Here is a 16,344-nt window from a genome sequence, read left to right as displayed (position 1 = left end):
CAGGAGGGTGTGCGGATGTCAAGCCTCCTATACGATTCAGAAACGTGCTGCTGCGCCGCCGTCTTCGCTCACACATGTGTAAGATGTTTAGGCACCCCCCCATCCGTAAGCATCTTTCTGGCTGTACCTACATTAGAGAAAAACAAAAAAGAAATAAGGAAAAAGAAAAGCTAATTTTTTTTCTTTAAATGCCAAAAAATGCGGACGAAGGGCTGGCTCGAGGATTCTTGCAGCAACGAAAAGAGGAAACGTGAAAAATCGCTAAGGTTCTCGCGGTTTGCGTTGCGGTTGGGACACCAAAGAAAGAAAGTATAATTGTAAATTACACTGACATGCCAACCCAAGCTGTCTGATTGTTGATTTCTTGTTTTTGATAATCACTTGATATTAATACCTCAAAAACACGACCTAGAAATATATCACAGACTTGCTCCTTGCATTTGTTTTCCATTCGAACTTGAACTCGCCCTCTGTGCTGCGCTCTATATACCATAAACTGTTTAAATTCTTCACAGATCAAGTAACTGGAAGAAGGCTAGAACAAGCGATTTGTCAGTTTATTAATTTCTTTGGTGCTGAGACCATAAAACCCATTACAGAAGGCTAGCTACATAGTCACAACCACTCGTTAATCCTTTCACTCATGATACAGCAGAGTTCTTCCTCAAGGAGAAGTTTGCACGGTAATGAATGTCACAACCTTACGTCCTCCTTTAGGAGAGATTCTTTGAATATTCCCAGAGCCGTGGGCGCCAGATCGTCGTCTACCATAGATCTGTTCTACATACCAGATGCCGCCGTCTCAAGAAGACACTCTACCCTTGTCACTGCTAGATCAGATAACAATAGCAAAGGTGCGCCAATGCGCCACTACAACAGGCCTAATTTCGCCTCTTCCTCCACTTCATCGCTGCCTTCCACCAAACATTGTCCATCTCGCTATGAAAACATGAACAACAGCACTACGGAATACAATGAGCGCCCACAATATAATCGTATGCCCAACCCGTCCAGACGCCACTCTTTGATGACCATTCCCGAGAAATACTCGGGAGCTCGTTATAGTCTCCGGTCATCACCGCCGACCTATTCAAACCCACGTGTTAGGAAAGAGCTTACTCCTTTCCAGTTACAAAGGAAGCAAATGAAGACTGCCTTCCAATTCCCCAATGGTGAAAATTTCACACCAAGAAACCAAAAACCAAAATTTTCACCACCTTCTTTGATCCTGCCCAGTTCTCCCTCTACTTCATCATTGCCTTTGACCCCAGTTTCGTGCTCATCTCCGATGAATATCCGTTCTATTGCCACACCAACAGTCAATCAGCCTTTCAAGAAAAGCAATGCTGATGGCGACAATGCAAAGGTAGAACCCGAGTCTCCGAAATTAATCAGATCCAACTCTAAAAAGATCTCACGCTTTTTCAGGAAAATTTGGTCATCAAAATCATCAAATTCCACAGACGTCGTGGAAGAAAACTACAAAACGAAACAGAAAAGGAAAAATCCCGAGAGAAATGTACCAAAACCAATAACGTCTCTTGAGCAGCCAGTTGAAATTGAGAGACAAAGTTCCTTTACTGTCAACAATCAAGAAGCGTTTTCACCACCGACTGAAAATTCAGCTTTAGTACAGGAACTGACTGCCCTCGGAAACAACACCAAAATACCCGTTCTTCCACCTCCTAGATCTCCAAATAGGCCTACATTGTCCGATAAACAAAGCACAAAGTTATATTACTGCAATCAGGATTCCTCTAATGAAGATATTGCACCCGTAGAGAATACTAGCGTTTTCTTGAAGCGTTTGCAGGTTGAATGGCCTACTGTGTATCTGAATAAATTACCTTTGACCGCGTCCGTGCCATCTTCTCTTTCTACCACTGCCGAGGCCGCTAATTCTTCCTTCGTCAATTCTCCGAGGTCATCTCCAGGTCCCTCCTCCTCATCTTCATCGTCATTGGTTTCTCGCGGACCAATGCAATCCATTTCTTCCTCACCAACCCCAGTACCTTCTTCAAGGTCATCAAAATCTAAAAGTGCCATCAAGTCCTTACGCTTCGCCGATGAGATTTATGTAAATGATACATGGTCTCCTGCAGACTATTGCAGATGTGACAATACCTTCTTAGATAATTTCTCTAAAGTGAAAATACAAGATGTCGTCAGTACTTCTTCCTTTATCGGTAATAATCTCTCATCCACTAAAAACATATCCAATATCGAAATCAAGATGGAGGTAAATGAGTTTAAGAGAAAAGAAATGCGGGTCCATCAAGAGAGCGCCAGATTTACACATTTCTACCTATAAAGAGCCAGAAGTTTTTTCTTTCTCTTTCCTTGAACCTCTACCTATCTGCTTATATATTCTACATTATCCTATATGCATTGAACTTTTTTACGTATGTTAATTAATTAGTCATCACGATTTTGAATGAATGTCTATGGGTTCATTCGCTTATATTTTCTTTCATCAGCGTTAAAATAGACGTAGTGATGAAAAGTCGAAATCAAAGCACTGGAATTTCTAAAATTGGGCTCATAGACTCAAAAAAGATCGGTATGAAAGTAAAAGGATTAGAATCTTGTGATAATTGCTGAGATTGCATTCTAATAGAGGCAATAATATTTTGTTTAGTAGTATCCTGACGCATCTTGAGGCAAAATACTAGGCATAGCTTACTGTCGGAGCAAAAAAATCAACTATCGTTCATTGATTGCTAGCACAAATGGAAGCTTCGTTACAACTCTTCTCTTCGTCCTCCCTGTTATATCACGAACTCGGGTGACACCAGGATGATCTAGCAATTCTTTTGATGTCAGGGAAGTAGCTTTTGCTAAGCTAGTTGTCAACATAGTTCGCGGAATGTTACTCACTGTATATCGAATACGCATGGTCTTTTTTATAAGTAAAGAGCGAGAGTGCAGAATCACTAATTGTTCTGGAGTATACCACTATAGTGTACATCTCTTTCATGAAATTTATTCCGATATAGTGTAACGGCTATCACATCACGCTTTCACCGTGGAGACCGGGGTTCGACTCCCCGTATCGGAGTTTTCTTTTTGTAGTTTTTATTTATTCCTTTACAAGCTTCTAAGAGTTCTTGAATCAATCTCTTTATTGCTGACATGTCTGCTTCGTTGATATCAATTTACATATGAAGGACAGGTATCAAAACTATAAATAAACCGATTTAACTACTTTTTTCCAGTACTTATGCGACCATTTCTTAAGAGATCCGCCACCTCTTTGGCAAAGAAATCTGTAAATACATCCAAATACATAACGTCGGCGACTTGATCCTTAGCTAATTTCCCATTTTCCGCCAATTCAGTTATAAGTTCAAAATATTTGGAATAAGACTGTGTAATTAACTCCTGCACAGCATCTAAGAGGTTAACAACTATTTCTTGATCGTCAATATAGTTCAATATTTGTTCGCATATTCTTGGTAATCTCGCTTTTATATTTTCTCTGAGTTTTACGTTCTTTGCCAATAATTGTCCATCATTCTTGGTATCTAAGGTGTCGTCAATAAGTTCCAAAGAAGTATTTTCGGTGAAATCCTTGATGACATTTCTCAATTCGGAGATTAGTTCCGTACGTGCGTCCACCATGTTGTTTACAACTTTTGGGACCAGTTCTCTTGCTAGAGTCAATATCGAAGATGATTTTGTCTTCTTCAAGACATTTCTACCATTTTCTTTCAGTGATTTGAAGAACCCCTCCACACCTGAGAAATCCAGGTAAGTTTCATTGACTGTATATTGAATATTAAAGTTCTGTATGGAGTCACGCAACATTAATAAGTTTTTCAGGTATGCCAGTGAAACATCCAAATTGTTAATATCGGATTTCCCTGCTGACGATCTGATTACCATATCATAAGCATTTCTCAAAGATATGATACAATCATGAACTATATGATGGGCTAGATCATCAAATACCACGGAATTGATCATTTCATAAATCTTAGATAAAAGGGCCAAAGTCTTCAACAAGGGTGGATAGTATGTTTGTAATTGTGAAATTCTATCGTTAGCGTCTTCCGAATCAGTGTATTCTTCATCTGCATCATTAGAAAGAGTATTTCTATTTTTGAAAGAGGACAAATAAGATTCTAACAAGGGATCCGAACTATCTTTAGCAGTGGCACTATTCTTATTGTCCTCCTTTGAGCTGCTCTTCGATTTTCTTCTTCTATTTGAAATCATGAAAACATCCCTCGTAGGCTTATAGCTTAGAATGTTCTGTTGAACGTAAATTTGAACTCTCAAGATTAATCTAGCCTGCACCTTTTGGACAATTGGTTCAAACAATTTATCGTATTGAATATCGGTGAATTGCTTCAAATATTCCTCAGAACCTTCCTCGAATTCATAGTATGGGGCAAACAAAGTTACCGAGTCACACAACATCGAGATATCTGTCTCTTTTAAGACCCTAATTCTTATCGAATCATAAAGTGGTTCGCATAATTGTAAAAACCATTGATTGATCTTGAAGCGGCATTCCCTTTCAGGGAAAAACTCGACGAAAAGCTTATACTCATCCGTGCATAACTGCTGGAAGTACGCCTTACCGTCTTGAATAAACCTAACCAAGTCTTGCTCCTTATCTTTTAAGATAATATCGTCTATATGAGACCAAATCACTGGAGTTAACAATTTCAAGCGTGTTTGGAAGTAGTGGTTGAAACACTCATGAAGAATGGAGTTCAATTCGTCGTGGTATTTGTGATAAGCCTTGTCATTGCTTCTCTTGACAATTTCTGACACCTGGGTTTTGAAAGTGTCCGCTATAGTGGAGAATTTACTATACAAGAAGGCGTCTCTTGTACTCGAAGGCAACCCAGTCAACAAATTCTTGTTTTTCGTTTTATCTAGAATTTCTTGGTTTGTCTGTTTCAACAGATTATGTAGAAAATGGGATATTAATTCACAAGCTCTGATCAAGCATTGCTTGAACTTTATTCTGTACGCCCCAGCGTCTTTGAATTCACTGTTTTCGTCCAAAAACTTCAACGATTCGTCGATTGTGGTCAGCATCGTCGCAAAGGAGCCTTTCTTGACAATGGCGGGAGAGTTCGCATGGTTCAAACGGCGCATGATAGGATCCAGGACCTCAAAATAATGTAGAGTCCTCGGGATAGACTCAGTCAAATTCCTCAGCTTATACTGCTTTTCGTAAATGGTCTTCGTTTCGTCAATAAACACTTTGGTATCCTGTGAGATATCATGAAATTTCTCGATGGAACCATTCAATTGATCATTGATCTGGCGTGTTTGGTCCAGAACGACTTTGTACTCATCTATCTTAGTGTTTAACTGGTCCAAGTAGGTATTATAATACGAGTATTTATCTGTTTTGCTTCCATTCACCGATGGTATAGCTTCAGGCTGGTTGGCCTCGGAACGATTTGACTCTGAGCCACCGACAATTTGCATGCCCTTAGAGCTTTCTACTGCCAAAGAGAGTTTTTTCAGTTCATCAAATAGGTACGAATCATCCAATAAGCCCGTAATGGACTGAGTTTCTGATGTGGTCGGATGATACGCAATGTCGCGGACCAACGAATTCCTTCTACTTTCGACCATTTTTTGATACGTGAGTAGCACGTTGAATATCGGCGTGCCACGCCATCAGCTAGTATTGCCTGTGTGCATATGTGTCCCATAGAGCTAAAAGTCTTTTATATGTTGATTGGCACGACGAGAGTTCTCGCGGCAGGGTAACGGAAATGTTATTTTTACATTTTGTGCCAGTTCTACAGCACGCTATTGCTATCAATATACAGTCTTCACAAGACGACTTATCAGAGTATTTTGGGCCATTGGTATAAATTCTCCCGCAATATCCTGAATTTTCGAAGTTATATGACATCTCTTCAATGGTGAATTGTCTGCTATTTTTTTCACTCTTTTTTTCATTTTCTTGCAGCTACGAAAAGCGCGAAAATTTTCTAGATACTTCAAAAAGAAAGCAATGAGCTACTAAGGCGATTGCTGCTGTGAAAGTTGGGAGAAAAGATAAAGCGGTCTGTATGAATAACGTGAAAAGAGTAAAACTGGAGTTCAAGATGGTTAAGCAGATATGCACACATTCCGGATCCTTCCACGCGGACGAGTCTTTGGCAGTATATATGCTAAGGCTATTACCGGAGTTCAAAGATGCTAAGCTCGTCAGGTCAAGAAACCCTAAGGACTGGGAAGCCAGTGACATTTTAGTGGACGTCGGCGCACAGTACGACGGTGTGAAGTTCTTTGACCACCACCAGCGTGGGTTTTTCGAGACGTTCAACGAGAACTACAAGACCAAGCTCTCGAGTGCCGGCCTGATCTTCAAGCACTACGGGCGCGACATTATCAAGACCATTTTGAACAGCAGTACGAGCAGTGCTGACCTGGATTTGCTGTATAATAAAGTATACAAGCAGTTTGTCGAGGCACTGGATGCCAACGACAACGGTATCAGCAAGTACACGATCCCTAGGGGTTCTGACTTGGAGCCCAATTTCAGGGACAACGCCATCAGCATCCCTGGGATCATTTCAGGCATGAACCCCAATTGGAACGAGGATACTTCCGACGAGTCCTTCGACAAATGCTTTGCTCGCGCAAGCGCTTTTATCGGCGAGGTTTTCGTCACATTGGTGAAAGGCTACGGTGAATCGTGGTTGCCAGCGAAGACCCTTGTAGCGCAGGCGATTGACGAAAGACTGGACGTTGACAAGAGCGGCAAGATCATTGTCTTACCTCAGTTCTGTCCATGGAAGGAACATCTATACGAGCTGGAAAGAGAGAAGAACATTCAAAAACAGATCGAGTTTGTTCTCTTTACAGACTCCTCAAATGCCTGGAGGGTATCCACCGTACCCATCAACTCCACCTCTTTTCAATTTAGAAGAGGTTTGCCGGAACCACTAAGAGGTCTCAGAGACGAAGAGTTGAGCACCAAGAGCGGTATTCCGGGATGCATCTTCATCCATGCGGCTGGCTTCATCGGCGGTGCCAAGACGAAGGAAGCCGTCTACCAGCTGGCCAAGATGTCTCTGGCCTAGTATGGATCGAGCTATTAGCGGAATCCTATATATTCAACAAGCCCTCTATTTATTCTGTATAGTAAGTAAATCTCAATGCAAGCAAAAATCTTCCCGCCGCGGATCCTTAAACATACTCCATCCGGTGAAACACACGCACTTGAAAACAGCCTCGAAATGCAAGCCATGACATGGCTTATGGGGCACAAAAAAGAGAACCAAAAGAAGCACACCACGTCAGCCCACTCACTGTGAACTTTCAGCTCGTGCAAACATTCTTCTCCATTTTTGACACACTGCTTTTGTATTCCCGTTCCCGCTACACGCAATTTTCTTTTTTTTTTTTTCCTTTTTTGTCAGGATACTGCAGATCAATCGCATTTTTCCAACAGAATAAACAAGCAAACGTTTCAGTGTAAAAGAACTCATTGTAATCGTGCCTTTTAGCTTTTTTCTAATAAACACAAAAACCAACAGTGAAGCACGAGTCAAATGAAAGGTCTTCTCTGGTCAAAGAACAGGAAATCTTCTACAACAAGTGCTAGCTCAGGTTCAACTTCCACGCCACAAAAGACTACGACTGCGTCCACCACGTCCTCCTCCCCGTCCCCTTCATCATCCTCTCAAACAATTCGGAACTCAACGAGCAATCCTCCTCAATACATGCATTCCCACCATCATAATGGTCAGGGACACAGTCACCATAGAGGAGAAGAAAGCAATAGAGATAAGAGAAAAAGCTCCATATTTGTATCTTCTAAGCAGTATACACCTGCCAGCCCCAGTCAGGTAAACTTGGGAATGTATCATTCTGAGGCGAACGCCAGGTCATCGAGAAGCATCGCTTCTACGCTAAGAGATGATTCTGCGTCTGTCTACTCCGAAGAGGACACCAGTAATTCTTCTAGTCAAAAATCCAATGCTCCCGATGATATTTCTGTGGCACCCAAGAAGAGTGGACTCTCGAAAGATTCACTGTTGCCCTCGCGCTCTCCATCATTATCACCTCCTCAATCTCGATGTAGCACGGGAACCGCACTGGAAAAACCTCTGAGTAGTCCAGGTGCCAGTAACAATAATAATACCGTTAATGAGGTTGAGCCAAGGCAAAAGAATGTCATCCATCTAAACTCTGAAAACTATGATACAACAATTTTCAAAAGCGGATGGGTGAATAAGTCGCATGGTCAAACTGTAGCAACGAATTATAGTAGCTCGATTACAATTTCTTCCTCTTCCTCTTCTTCTCAAAATCTTCGTAATGATGCGTATTCTAGAAGCAGGGAGAGTAGATTCTATAGTAACGACGGCTCGTCTTTGAAAAATGATGATAACAATGCTATTGCGCCCAATAGTAGTACCAATGATATGGCCTCGGCAAGAAGTAGCATAGCTTTAGATCCGCAAATGCTAGTGCCCGACTACCGTCTTTACAGGGCACAGTTGAGAGGGTGTGTTATGAACCTTTACAAAAGTGGATTGAATAACAATGTTAAGTTCTTCGACCCAACGTTGCCGGCCTCAAATAGTAGTACAGCAAATGAAAATCTTCAGCAGAAGAAACAGCAAGCAAACTCACAACCGGGAGCAGAAGCACAGCTTCAAAGGCAACCAGTTGATCAAGTGGGCGAGCCCATTACATCAGATTTAAAATACTTATCTGAAACTTATCCTCATCCAGATTTAAAACTAGACAGTGATGGTAAGATCGTATCAGGCACAATAGAAAGTTTGTGTCATGCAGTTCTATTCTACTCTAATTCAAAACATCCAGATACGCCCAACGAAAAATCGTCATCAAAGACCCATAGAACCATTATTAATCTGTTGTTAATGTTTCCATTATTAGACCATTTCATTAAGTTTCTGAAAATGTTCAATCAGTACGGGCTTTCTTTCACCAAAAACAAATCTAGATTGACAAATAGTTCTACACAATTCTACAATATAGCTTCTTTTATGGATGATTCTATGACGCAAAGATTAGCTTTAGTCGCCAAGACTATTCTCGATGTATTTCCGGGATTTTTATTGGATGAACCAATGCTCAAGGCCATAATTTCCCTATTGGATACTATATCTTTGCATAACGATGAAATTTCCAACACTCTGAAAATCAAAATTGCGAACAAGCATAATGAATTAATGAAACTAACAGCATTCAGTCGATCTCTACCAACAAAGATATCATCTACGCACGAATTAGAAATTATTTTAGATCCAAGTCGTTTTCTGTCTATGGACATCAAGAAATTAGCTGATGAAATTCATCAAATCAATTTGAAGTTTGATAAAGTGTGGGCACCGAAATTTGATTATTCCCTGCTCTATGATTCTAAGTTTGTTAACCGAAGAATTATTTCACTGAATCCATTGGTATTCAATAACAACCAAAACATCCATTTTTTAGGAAGATTACTAGTATCTCATTTATTTCCAACGAATCCCACGTTTAGCAAAAAAATGTCTTCGAAACTGAAAGCGGAATTATTAAATAAGTGGGTTCAAATTGGTTGTAGGTTTGAACATTTAGGAGATATGGTGTCATGGCTAGCCGTTGCCACTATTATCTGCTCTATCCCAGTATTAAGATCATCTTCATGGAAACACGTTCCTGATCAGTCACTGAAAACTATTTTCAAGGATTGGGTTCCCACTATTATTCAATTAGAAAGGCGGCAAAGAACATCCAAATCGACAAGTAGCGTTTTCATTCTCGCTCCACCGAACCTAGATGATGATTTTACAAGAGCGAATGTCATTTCTTATTTTGGCGACTTGCTGATCCATGCTGATGATTTGCCACCTGATGCGAAGTTCAAGTACTTGGAGAAGAAAATTAATAGAACCAAAAACGCTTTTCATAAATGGCAACAAAGATTGCAAGCAATAGACTCTATGGGGAACAATGCGAAACCATCTGATCATATTAAGGAAAATGGGCTGTCCACGAGTGTAGTCTACCAATTATGGAAATTTCATCTATCACAACCTCCCTTAAACATTGAGGGAATAATGAGACTAAGCCTCCAACTCGAGCCTCCGACAATTGATCAAAAAGCGTACTCTACAATTGGCGCTCAAAGAAGCGCCTTGGTGACTGGAAGTTATTTACCTATTTTATACAATGAACTATTGCCAAATTATTCTTTATTCCCTAAGAATACACTGGTGGGAGCTGCCAGTGATGCAAAACTACCCCCCCCAAGGTCTTCCGCCCGCCTCTCTAAATCACTTTCAATTAGTGAACCAATCGTAGTCGTTTCTAACAGTCATGCCTCAGGTTCATTCATGGATAATACCTCCCTGGCAACTAATGATAATAATAAAGTCACAGGTATTGGAAATATCGATGGTCCAGTGATTAAAGAAATGTCATCGAAACAATCGAATAAACAAAGGTTACTAAAATCTGTGAGGGATGTTTTTAATATAGACATGGACGTGTTTCACATTTCGGATGATTTAGTTTTCAAATCTGTTTACGACAGTGACGGTAAATCCCGTCCAGCTAGTATGGTGATAGAAACCCCAAAAAGATTTTCACAACGCTCTTCCATGATCATCAACAATTCTGCTGCTTCAAACCAAAAGATGAGAGATTCCATGGATACTGCTGGAAGATTGAGTAAAACTTTAGAGAATATGGATTTTTTCAATAATATTGGTCAAGTATCAGATTCATTAAAAGAATCCATTATTCATGTGGCGTTAAAATCATCATCATTAGAAAAAATATTTGATTTACTAGTGTTAACTGCAAACATTTTCTCGAAGTTAGTGGACACTAAGGACCTTGAGAATTATTACCATAACCAGAAGCTAAGAAGTCATTCTATTAGAGGAGCTCCCGATGATAATTTTGGATTACTAGACTATGCATTTGTCAAACTAACTATGGACAATGATATTTTCACAGAGACGTTTTTCAACACGTATAAAAGTTTTACCACTACGACCGCAGTGTTAGAAAATATGGCTAAGCGATATATTGGTGCCAAAAGCTGCAGCGTATCAATTTCCAAGATTCTGGACCGCAATGATGATTCCAAAATGAAAATAAATGAGGGTTCTAATTTGGCATCTTCATCATTATATGATCAAAATTTCCCCGTATGGGACACGAAAGTCATTGATGATGAGAATGTGAATCCTATTTATATGGCCAAAATTCAAATTGGTGCTGCCGAAGCTATATTACATTTAGTAAAAAATCATTATTCTGATTTTACAGACGATTTGTCCAGTAACTCCACCCTATTGGATATTATAAAAATTATGGAACAGGAAGTGTCTACCGAATGGACTATGAGGATTGCCAACCTAAAGTTGAAGAAAAATTTACCTGGGGAATTCATTATTGAAACAGAAAATCTACTAGTTACGCTAACGGATCTATTTCACTGTATTAAGTCAGCTTACCAAAAGCAGCTTTATAGACCTATTGGCGTCAATAGAACACAAAGGAGAATAACTGATAGTTTGAAATCCTTTAGCACGTTTTCTTTAACTGACCTAAATGGTATCCTTGATGATTCTACCTTCAATGATGATATGATCAGATCATTCCAAAAACTAAATTCCACGGATTATGAAAATATACTAGAATGGATTTACCAGTTAGATAATTTTATATCCAAAAAGTTCAACTTGATATCGAAAAATGATTGGATAGTTATTTTCCAAGAGTTGGAGTTGCTATCAAAAGAATCTTTAGTTTCATTTTTTAATTATCCACTACATTTCAAATCAAGCAAATTGATAAACCCAGGATATTTACAATTACATGAGTTTGAAATTTCAAATCTCTTTACTTGGATTTCTACATTGATTGTCAAGGATAACAATGGTAAAGATAGTCTTTTTTTTGAAAGATTACCTCAATCTATCAAACTGTTGATAAAGTTGCACATGAGTCTGACAACATTCTTCGTGATGGAAATTTCAAATATTAATAAAAGTGGTAGAGAAAGGTTAGTAACTTGCAAAGTTATTTTACAAGTGTTGAATTATATACGCTGGAAAAATGGAAGTTTGGATTTATTTGATTCGGAGGAAGATGAAAGTCCCCATGCTATATGTCCACATATTCCAGCCTTCATCGAGACTGCTATCGCACATGCTATAATTTCACCAGAATCAAGGAACTATGAAGTTTCATGGATTAAAGCTTCTGAAAAACTTTCTAATACTACTAAAGGGACGCAAAACCTAAGGTCTATCAGTAACATTTTAGAGCAGATAGATGACATACATATAAAAAAGTTCATTGAGATTGATGATGTATTCAACAAAAACTGCAAGAATTTATGCCCGTGCCCAGGTTGGTTCATATCAAGGTTACTTGAAATCTCGCAGTTTGTTCCTAATATGAGCATTACAAATTCGAAACTAATCAACTTCGATAAAAGGAGATTTGTCAACAACATAATCTCCAATATCTTGGATTTAATTCCTAACGAAAGAGAGCTTTCATTTGACTTTGAAACGAACGACGAAAATCCCTCCAAAAAGAACACTTTTGGCCGTATTTTGTTCAATAATTTTGAGGATTTGGATAGGGCATACAGAAAGAAGACTAAACAAGTATCAGAATCGGAAGCTGCATCAGAGGGATTTCAAGAGACGGAAATATTTAATGAAATTCTAGTCAATGAAATTGAAAAAATCAAAAGAGAAACTAGGAAATTAGAGGTTTTGCTTGACCAGGAAAAAATTTTGAAGAACTCTGCCGTTCTGCAACAAACTGTCCCAAAGAAAAATAGAAAATCTGTTGTTATACCAGGTAATCATAGCGACAATGACCAGAACTACAGTCTTAATAAGAACACTAGTCAAGCATCATCGTCTCTAGTCAGCGTTATGGATAGCAATAATGGAGCAAGAAATAGAAGAGACTCAAGAGCTTCAATCTCGACAAATAGGTCATCAGTAGTATCTAATTCCAGTCATAATGGTGTTAGTAAAAAAATCGGTGGATTTTTCAGAAGGCCTTTTTCAATCGGTGGGTTCAACGCATCGGCTTCTAATTACTCATTAAACAGTATACTCTCACAAGAAATTTCAAGTAATAAATCCATCCTACCTAGTGTACTTCCAGAGATAGATTCCATACATTTGCGTGATTTGAAACCTAGTTATAGTTTGAAAACCTTTGAAATCAAATCAATAATGGAAATAATCAACCACAGGAACATTCCAGCTTATTATTATGCATTTAAGATAGTTATGCAGAATGGTCATGAATACTTGATCCAAACCACGAGCTCTAATGATCTCAATGAATGGATGAAAATGATCAAGGCCTCCAAGAGGTTCTCATTCCATTCTAAGAAATACAAGGGCAAAACACATAATAAAATTTTTGGTGTACCGTTAGAAGATGTTTGCGAAAGAGAGAATACAATGATTCCCGCAATTGTTGTGAAGTTACTGGAAGAAATCGAGCTGCGCGGACTAGACGAAGTGGGGTTGTATAGAATTCCTGGTTCCATCGGCAGTATAAATGCATTGAAGAACGCATTCGATGAAGAAGGTGCAACTGATAATTCCTTTACATTAGAAGACGATAGATGGTTTGAAGTGAATGCCATCGCAGGATGCTTTAAGATGTACCTAAGAGAGTTACCAGACTCCCTATTTTCTCATGCGATGGTGAATGATTTCACTGATTTAGCAATAAAATATAACGCGCATGTGATGGCAAATGAAGAATACAAAAGAACGATGATTGAGCTGTTGCAAAAATTGCCTACATGTTACTATCAAACTTTGAAAAGAATAGTATTCCATTTGAATAAAGTACATCAGCATGTCGTTAACAATAAGATGGACGCATCTAATTTGGCTATTGTGTTTTCTATGAGTTTCATAAACCAGGAAGATTTAGCCAATAGTATGGGGTCCAGGTTAGGAGCGGTTCAGACGATTCTCCAGGATTTCATCAAAAATCCAAATGACTATTTTGGGTAATAAAAAACCCTGCAAGATGTATGTGCACTATAACAATTCGACCACATGTGTCGTGGTTTTCAGTTTTATATTTTATATTTACACAGAGATATAGAGCGTTATTTATTTTTTGTTATTAATGAAATTCGACTTGTGGACGATTTTAATCTTCGAGTTCTGTCTCTTTTCCTTGAAGCTTTCTTGTTTTTGTTTTTCATTATCCTGCATCAATTGCCTTCTTTCTGCCTGGTCTCTTGCCTTTTGGATATTATGTTTCAAAGATTGGAAAATGCCCATATTTTCCGTAGATGAAGGGCCAGCAACGGGTGTTCTTGGTTTAGCCACTTCTGTAATCTTCAATTTGGAGCGGACCCACTTATTTCTCAAGATGAGGGTTTGCAGGACAGAAAATGCCCCATTAAATGCGAAGTATAGAACGACGGCGGATGACAAGTTCATGGTGGCCGGTATAGAAATGATGGGGAGAATGGTGAAAAGACGCTTCATTGGAGAACTGAATTGTTGAGCACCGGTTTCACCACCGAGTCTTGTAAACGAGATGAACACCGCGGCGGTAATCACTTGCAAACCCAAGTAAGGGTCCGCCTGTGTCAAATCAGTAAACCAGGCGGCTCCTTGATTAGTGAACCCATCTATGGGGTAGTTGGCCATATGTCTCAATGCGTTGAAAAACCCTAGAGCTATGGGGATTTGCAGCATGGGTGCGGCCAGCCATCTGTTCTTTATACCGTGCGAGGAAAGCAGTTTTTTCCTTTGCATGGCGACCAATTGGCCCTGTTGCAGATCTGCAGTGGACATCAGCTTGTTGTTCAAGGCATCCAGTTCTGGCTTGATGTGGGAATTCCTGGCAACGGTGTCAGAGGACTTGACGTAGAGGGGGAACAAGAGGCATCTGATGAGAATGGTGGTGGCGGCGATGGTCCCCCACCAAGGCAGACCGGAGTAGACGTGAACGGCCTCCAGGACATGCTGGATGATGTCGGAGGGCCAATACCAGGTCTGAGCCATGCCGATACTATTTAGATAGCCCATGTGAGAGGAGAGTTCGCCCACAGTTTGACTCGTGTTGGCAATGAGGTCCGAGGCGGAAGCGGAAAGAGAGGAGGCAGAGGAGGTCAATTCATCGATGGAGGGCAACTGGGTCTGGATTTCCGAGACTTCGTTGCCATTTGGGCCCGTGGAATTGAATCGTCTGGCCGGCAAAGAGATCCAAGACTGGATGGGCCGAGGAGACACTACCGTGCGAGCAGTGGCTAGTCTGGAGGAGGCGGCAAACCTAGACGTGACGAGTCGAGAGGTGAGTTTGAACATCGTCGAGGCGGTGGTTGTGTACTGCGCTCATCTATGTACAGAGAGAGAGAGAGGGACGCAGCGATTCGAATTTTTCATGGCTCGGATTGCTTTCGTGCAGTTGGTTGAAAACGAAACCTCGGCCTGCAGGGAATGCTTTGAGCAATCAAGGGAACATAGGCACATGAAGGAGCACGAGAATCGAGCTCGAGCATACAAGCACGACCATAAACATTAGCAATCATGTTGGCTATCACGAAAAGACTAATGAGCAGCGACGTGCGGTCGCGAATGCTGTTGAGCAGCCTGAACGGGGATGTGGCAGGCGCGCTGGCACTGCTGCGTCAGCAGCAGAAGACCAGCGTGGACGTGGAGCTGCTGCACACGATGCTGGCGCAAGCGGCTGCGCTTGCGCACGTCGAGACCATAGCGTACATGTGGTACCAGCATGTGATGCCACGCCGATTGGCAGTCGAGGGCCGCTTGCTCTGCGACATGGCTGGCGTGGCGTTGCACCAGGACAAGCTGTTCTTGCCCGCGCAGTTCCTACTGCACCACCAGGCGATGGGCCCTGATCGTGGTACGAGTCCAGAAAGCGAGGCGGTGGAGTTCGAGCTTAGACGGGTCAAAGTGGAGGCATTTGCGCGTGGCACAATGCACTCGACAGCTCTCAGGGAGAAGTGGAAGGTGTTCTTGCAGGAGATGGACACCTTGCCGGGGCGGCCGCCATTGAGACTACGGGACTTCCCGCAGCTGGCCAAGGCCGTGGGCGTGGCCGCTGGGCAGCAGCCAGAGCTGACAGGCACCCTGGCACTGTTTGGACGACAACCCGTGGTTGTAAAGAACGAGTGGTCGCTGCCTCTGCTGTTGGCTGGGGTCCTGTGGCATGTGCCCGGCCCAGCACAGGCGCGACGGGTGCTGGCGGAGTTCGGCCAGTGCTATCGCGGGCTGCCGCTGGTGGATGCCGAGCTGGTGATAAAGAGAAGAGGATTCGAGATTAACGTGTGAGCCCGGGTGCAAGCCAAAGTGGTATAAGGAA

General features: G+C 41.1%; 6 protein-coding genes and 1 non-coding gene across 7 annotated transcripts; 5 read left to right on the top strand and 2 right to left on the bottom strand.

Annotated features, from left to right (window-relative positions):
- Positions 1 to 643: 643 nt before the first annotated feature.
- On the top strand, positions 644 to 2,311 carry SKDI05G2390 (uncharacterized protein; the record flags this gene model as incomplete). Its single annotated transcript, XM_056227571.1, has 1 exon — positions 644 to 2,311. One exon carries the CDS (start codon positions 644 to 646, stop codon positions 2,309 to 2,311), a length of 1,668 nt encoding a protein of 555 aa, XP_056087379.1.
- A 675-nt stretch (positions 2,312 to 2,986) lies between these two features.
- Positions 2,987 to 3,058, top strand: Skdi_5.trna18E. The gene has a single exon. It is a non-coding gene; the product is annotated as a tRNA-Glu (tRNA).
- Positions 3,059 to 3,201: 143 nt separating this feature from the next.
- COG3 (Golgi transport complex subunit COG3) lies at positions 3,202 to 5,601 on the bottom strand (the record flags this gene model as incomplete). Its single annotated transcript, XM_056227569.1, has 1 exon — positions 3,202 to 5,601. One exon carries the CDS (start codon positions 5,599 to 5,601, stop codon positions 3,202 to 3,204), a length of 2,400 nt encoding a protein of 799 aa, XP_056087378.1.
- A 446-nt stretch (positions 5,602 to 6,047) lies between these two features.
- Positions 6,048 to 7,064, top strand: MYG1 (Myg1p; the record flags this gene model as incomplete). The annotated part of the gene is made up of 1 exon (XM_056227568.1): positions 6,048 to 7,064. One exon carries the CDS (start codon positions 6,048 to 6,050, stop codon positions 7,062 to 7,064), a length of 1,017 nt encoding a protein of 338 aa, XP_056087377.1.
- A 471-nt stretch (positions 7,065 to 7,535) lies between these two features.
- On the top strand, positions 7,536 to 14,015 carry BEM2 (GTPase-activating protein BEM2; the record flags this gene model as incomplete). The annotated part of the gene is made up of 1 exon (XM_056227567.1): positions 7,536 to 14,015. The coding sequence occupies one exon, from the start codon at positions 7,536 to 7,538 to the stop codon at positions 14,013 to 14,015; it is 6,480 nt and encodes a 2,159-aa protein (XP_056087376.1).
- Positions 14,016 to 14,117: 102 nt separating this feature from the next.
- Positions 14,118 to 15,326, bottom strand: OXA1 (membrane insertase OXA1; the record flags this gene model as incomplete). Its single annotated transcript, XM_056227566.1, has 1 exon — positions 14,118 to 15,326. One exon carries the CDS (start codon positions 15,324 to 15,326, stop codon positions 14,118 to 14,120), a length of 1,209 nt encoding a protein of 402 aa, XP_056087375.1.
- A 222-nt stretch (positions 15,327 to 15,548) lies between these two features.
- On the top strand, positions 15,549 to 16,313 carry PET122 (Pet122p; the record flags this gene model as incomplete). Its single annotated transcript, XM_056227565.1, has 1 exon — positions 15,549 to 16,313. The coding sequence occupies one exon, from the start codon at positions 15,549 to 15,551 to the stop codon at positions 16,311 to 16,313; it is 765 nt and encodes a 254-aa protein (XP_056087374.1).
- Positions 16,314 to 16,344: the final 31 nt, after the last annotated feature.

The sequence above is a fragment of the Saccharomyces kudriavzevii genome (assembly GCF_947243775.1).
Source record: "Saccharomyces kudriavzevii IFO 1802 strain IFO1802 genome assembly, chromosome: 5".
In the NCBI taxonomy this organism is placed as follows: Eukaryota; Fungi; Ascomycota; class Saccharomycetes; order Saccharomycetales; family Saccharomycetaceae; genus Saccharomyces; species Saccharomyces kudriavzevii.
Note: the sequence above shows the minus strand (reverse complement) of the source record. Positions and strands in the feature narration are given on the sequence as shown.